The 6,000-nt window shown below is 35.2% G+C and overlaps 1 protein-coding gene across 1 annotated transcript in view; it reads left to right on the top strand.

Moving 5' to 3' along the window:
• The window catches only part of LOC136803022 (transmembrane protein 218-like), a 29,451-nt gene extending 24,311 nt beyond the window's left edge, over positions 1-5,140 (top strand). Inside the window, exons 2-4 of the mRNA XM_067059772.1 lie at positions 3,460-3,593; positions 4,428-4,533; positions 4,974-5,140. Coding sequence (XP_066915873.1) covers positions 3,493-3,593; positions 4,428-4,533; positions 4,974-5,123 — 357 coding nt within the window. The 5' untranslated portion in view covers positions 3,460-3,492 and the 3' untranslated portion in view covers positions 5,124-5,140. The remainder of the gene's footprint in view (positions 1-3,459; positions 3,594-4,427; positions 4,534-4,973) is intronic.
• Positions 5,141-6,000: the final 860 nt, after the last annotated feature.

Raw genomic sequence — 6,000 nt, 5'->3', positions numbered from 1 at the left:
TATGCCGGAAATCGCCTTTTTTGCAGATTTGAATTGGGCTTTTTCCATACATTTCTTTGTTTTTTCACTTAAAAAAAATATTGATAACAATGCCACCATCAAGCATGATTCAATTGTCAATAAAACTTTTGCAATTTTGCAACCGGAACTTTCTATTTCTTTTTTCCCTAAACCCCTCCCCCCCATCAACAATCAATGATGACATTTAATGCATTTTCGCTAAGCGCTATATTTTCTTAATGAATTTTTTTCTCCTTATTGCTATCTAAGTTTCATCATCAGGTAGGTCCATTCAGCATGTTGCTTGTTCTTTCATTTTTGATCATTTTGTTATCATTTTCGTAATTTTTTCAAAAACTAATAATGGGGGCGTAAATTTCCAAGTTTTTCTATTCTTAGTCAAGAAATGTGTTACAAATACATGTGACTATATTGATTTTTGGACCTACCTTTGGAGGTCCTATAAATTAACCCGTGTTCGTTCGTTCGTTCGTTCGTTCGTTACTAGCTTTTCTCGGGATTGGCTCATTAGTTTTTCCTAATTTTTGGCACAAAGATGCAAAATGGTAATGCCCAAAATGTGACGGAGCCCGATTTTCGAAAAAAATTCATTTCGGTGAGTTCGATTTTTGAGAAATTTTTTTTTCCGGTTTAAAATGCCGGAAATCGCCGTTATTGTAGATTTTCATTAGATTTTTTTCCTTGTATTTCTATGTTTTTGACACAAAAACATTATTGATAACAATGCTCACCATCAAGCATGATACAATTGTCAATAAAACTGTTTTTTGCGACCAGAACTTTCTATTTATTTTTTCCCTACAACCCTTCCCTCTCCCCTTATCAACAATCAATGATGAATTTATTGCATTATGCATTTTCGCTAAACGCTATATTTTCTGAATGATTTTTTCTCCTCGCATTGCTATCTAACTTTCATCATCAGGTAGGTCCATTCAGCATCTAGCTTGTTTTATTAAAAATCATTATCATTGCCCTCGCTAAAATTAATCCACACGAAAGTTTTTGTCAGACGAGTATTCGCTGAAATTTATCGACGCGAAATTTTTTTGAAATCGTGATTTGCTAAAATAAATCCCAAAAAAATCAAGATTTTCCTGACTCGCTAATATACGCTAAAATTAATCTCGCTAAAATTTCTACGATTAAAGTAGGCCTTTAAAACACCTCAAATCAATGTGTATTGCAGAGCATGAACTTTACTAAAAAATTGGATATACGATAAAAATGACCAAAGCCTTTCCAACTTTGTTCTTGAGTAGTACATTTCATACAGATTTTATGACTTGAAAGCTGATTAGAAATTGTATTATTGCTCCATGAACACTAAATGCAAAAGGTGTGTGACTCAATGCTAAAAAAAAATTAAATCTAAATTTGAAAAAGATAATATCAGACTGTGAAAATATGTGATTGTCAAAACAGTCCAGTGTACAATTGAAATTTAAATCATAGAAGCATTTCTGGCTCTCCCTGGTTTGTTTACATTTGGTAATTTTGGCCTACATGTTCCCTGCTTTGATGACTTGTTTGGACCTGCTTCCAATCCCAAATTAAGGGGTAGCTCCAGGGCAAAAGCCCCCAAATCAAAATATAGACAAATCAAGTAGACTTATCATCACAGCATGGTATCCATTTCATCTATACCATGCAATATGTATTTATGCCTCAAAATTCAGTTTCCAAGGACAACCTGGATAAAAAACAAACATCGAAATAAAGATTCCAAAAAGAAGTTGCATCAAAATCCACTTCGCCAGAGAACATTTACATAATAATGTGTATATCGAAATCCCCAATTTTCCATTGAACATTTTAATAATAAGTATATCGACATCCCTTTTTCAAAGGGCATACAGGTCCAACCGCTCAAATCCACTTTTTCCATAAATATAACATCAACACCATAGAATTATTATTCCATTCTGTTTCTGTTGAGTCAAATAATACAAGTAAAGTTTTCATCAGTTCCCAATCATCTTTTAGCAGATCTTTCCTGCTGGCACTGCAGAGAACAAACGTGACAGTCAACATGCAAAAATGTCTGAATCTTGAGTCAATCGTCGTTGCATCGGTAACCTGTACTTGGATGGCCAATACTTCTATGGGACGGTGTTGTTAACAGCATTTCACAAAGAATATGATAACTAGCCTGAAAATATATAAAATGAAAATCTGTATATGAAATTACCCTAATCCGTTAAATACAAAATATAAATTCCACGGACTAAATAATATTTTGAATGTAAAAGTACCAAAGCCTTGCACCCTCTGAGTCAATCCATTCACTGGTCAAAATCATGGCCCTTCAGGTAGTCACAATTTATAAATATCACATGTCAAAGTTGGTTTTTTTTGAGATGTTTTTGTTGTTGAAACTTGAAATTTCCAACCCAAAAGTCAATGGTTTCCCTAGATAAAGCTAAAAGTACCACAGAGGAAATCAAGTATACTTACTGAATCTCAATTCCATTACCATGGAGGAAGTTTTTCTAAGATTACACTATTTTTTTCATCTAACAGTTGAAAAAAAAATAACAAAATTATCAATCCATTTTGCCCATCTTAAATCAAAATGCCGAGAAGTGCCCTGGAAAACTAAGTTATAGGTAGTCACAATCAACCTTCCTACTACCCATTAAAATTATGTCTGCAACACAAAAAATTCACTCAGTGCAATACAAGCCAGAAAGAAATTGGTCCAAACTGGTTCAAATTTTTCAAAATTTCAAGCATGCCTCATGTCCGCCATCTTTACTTCCAGAATATAGAATGATTTTCCTCGATTTTCTCAGGGCAAACCCCCAAAAGATTAAAGTTTCACTCCCCAGTCTCTTTTTCACAAAAAACTCACTGGAAAACTTTATTCTTGGACTTGAACATTGGATAACCTGTACGTAACGCCATTTTGTTTCGGTCTTCCTTCTTGCTCAACTATTCTACAGCCTTGCTTCTTCAAAGGGTGCCGAATTCAATGGGAAAGAATAGGAAAACAGTGAGCGGCAGCGGCGTTTCTTATCCTCTTTTCCCAAATCTCTGATGAGACCATGTTCACACTTTACTGTTTCGTTTCGATCCGGTATAATTTTCGTTACGGATCGAGTGTGTTCATATTGGTTTCGGAACGCTTCTGAGCTATAAAACCGGATCAGTTCCGTTCCGATGAAAAAAGTGGAGCGAAACCTTTTCGATCTGTTTTTGCTTTGTAACGTCTTCTTTTTTGACGTTTCGAATTTTGACGTTCACACTTGTTTCGGAACCGTTTCGGAACGGAACGGAACCGTAACGTCTGAACATGGTCTGAGATAATTAGTTTTTGTAATTGTTTCATTATATAAATATCTGTAATAATTAGAAATCAGGATTCGATTTTGACTCTCCGAGTTATCTTTAAAAAATGATTATATGATCACAAATCCTTTCCTTTTTGTGCTTTAGAAACTTGATTTACAATCAGTGAAGCAAAGCATCATGGGATTAGTGTTCGGTATTGGAAGTGGATTGTTTGCGATTGGTGTGTTATGGATCCTCGGTGTCGTTCTTTGTTTGCTACTCTCAAGATCTGGCAAATCGTAAGTCAATGAAGTAGACTTTATATAATACCTTATCATCGGCAAAAGATTTGTTGGTAACATATTTCGTCTGTGAAAAATGACGAAAAAAATAGGTTAGTGACGAAATTTGTTACCGACGAATCTTTTGCCAATATTTTCTCCCAAATGATTTGTGGCTACGTTTTTACCTTCAAAATTTAATACTTCAGCCAAAAAATTTGAGTTTAGGAAATTTCCTCAATGAAAAAACTTTTTGTCTTTGAAAATGCATAATGCTTGTTTGAAATTAAAGTTAAATTAAATCTAAAAAAGACGGACAATTATCAAGGACATGGAAGGGACCACTCTGATAGACCTTTTCATAAACTACGTCACGAGCAACTCTTCGTTTTCAAAATATTACTATCGTGATTGATTCCCAAAGGAGTTCATAAAAAGTCTACTCTAGTTATTATAAAGTGAAACTGAAGGATTTGATTACCTTGGTAATGACTTCCTTGCACTCAAAATAATTTATTGAAAAGACCTATCCAAGTGAGTTTATGTCTTTGCGCTTTTTAGGACGGTAAAGTGACTGAAGCGATTTGGAATAGCCCGCAGTTTTGACCCGCAAATTCGAGGGTGGTAAAAGTGCTGATTTACCGTCGTCCTTAGTCAGTCAGGATATAGACAAATTAGAACCTTACCATCTCCGTTGCAGAAAAACTCACATACATAAGCTTGGTATTACTTTCCACAAAGTGACGATTTTTCTCTATCTTAACAAATAATTATTTGGGAATATAAAATTCTATCCTGGTTTTTAAAGGATAATCTTTAATCCATTCATTTTGCATTTTTTGTGGCTTATAGTGGTGGAGTATTTGGTGTTTGTGCATTCCTGGTCATCTTAACTCTGGCAATGGTGTTCTACCCACGAGAAGATGCAAATGGCCCTGATACTACAACTGCAAATGAGGTGATCATATTTTAATTATACGATAATGACTAGTTTATGTCTTTGTACTATTGAGGACGACGGAGTAACTGACGTGATTTGGAAAACCCCGCAGCTCTGGCCCGTGAAATCGTGGACGGTAAAAGTACTGATTTGCCGTCGTCCTCAGTCAGTCAGGATGTTGACAAATAGAACCTTACCGTCTCCGTCGTAGAAAAAACACACATAAACTTGCTAATGACCAGTTAGTTACGGCTATATATCCGAGTTGCTAAAGGCTCGGCCCTCAAATGGCCACAAAATTAAACAACTTGAAATTCTAGCATACAACCACTTTTTTTTTACTCAGCATAATTTAGATTTTCTAAAAAACCTTGGCAATTTCAACCCTGGATTTCAAAGACCGGATGCCTAGGCAATAATTTATGAATAATTAATCATTTTTCTTTTATGGTTAGCAGGTAGTAGACAATATGGCAATCCCTCGAATCCTGTACGCAGCTTTCATCGCCCTTTTCTTTATCATCGCTCTCCTGTTGTACATGGTGGATCACATCTTGATGCCCAACATTGCTTTAGCTGCCAAAGTTAAGAAGACGTATACGTTTTAAAGAAGGACTAGAGTTTATCGCCGTTCAGAGAGTTTTCAACCAATATGATGGGTATGAGAGCTTCATTGAGTTTCAAGCCGAAGGTTAGAGTCAAATCTCCAATCTTCTCCAAGCTAAAAACAAAGTGAAGTCTCAAAATTTACGGCGTGTTTTTGGTTGACGGATTGAATATTAAAACTTTCTTTGTTTTCATGTTTTACAATTTTTCGAATTTTGGTGGAAAATTATACTTCCAATCCACTGTTTGTATGAAAACTACGCGGGCCGCGCAACTTATGTAGAGAACACGTCAAATACTATATACGAGCTTCAACTCTAGCCTTCGGTTGCACCTTATTGGAGAGCTTTACTTTGTTGTCCTCATTCTATTCATGATATGCACCATTGCAATATCTTCTGACATTACATCACGGACCCAACAGCTGATTGGTTATAAGTGACGTAAAATCAGTTAATACGTCACTTTCAACAAATAAGCTGTTGGTTCCGTAGAATACATTGTAGTGGTACATATCGTGAATTGACCTAGATGATTAAGTATATCCATGGTTATGGAACACAAAGATCAGTTTTTAAAATGTTTTTTCGTGCATTGCGTTTGGAACTATGGTTTTATGCGAAAACTTATCAACTTTATATTGATGCGATTGCAAATGTATAATTGCATTGAATTATTGTGGTTGCTGGCTCCATGTTTTGGGAACGTTTTGCTATTTGGGTAATTAATCCAATACGAAAATACGCACCGTGGTTACGAATTTCAAGGGAATGGCTATGACTGTAATCCTGTTAAAATCTCGAGAGTTATTTATTGTGAATTTTACAACTTTAAACAATGTTGGCCATATATACTGACCATTTTATCACTTCACGACAA

The sequence above is a fragment of the Clytia hemisphaerica genome, unplaced genomic scaffold (genome assembly GCF_902728285.1).
Source record: "Clytia hemisphaerica strain Z4C2 unplaced genomic scaffold, Clytia hemisphaerica genome assembly, whole genome shotgun sequence".
In the NCBI taxonomy this organism is placed as follows: domain Eukaryota; kingdom Metazoa; phylum Cnidaria; class Hydrozoa; order Leptothecata; family Clytiidae; genus Clytia; species Clytia hemisphaerica.
The sequence above is the reverse complement of the archived record's forward strand: the minus strand, read 5'-3'. Positions and strand labels throughout refer to the sequence as shown.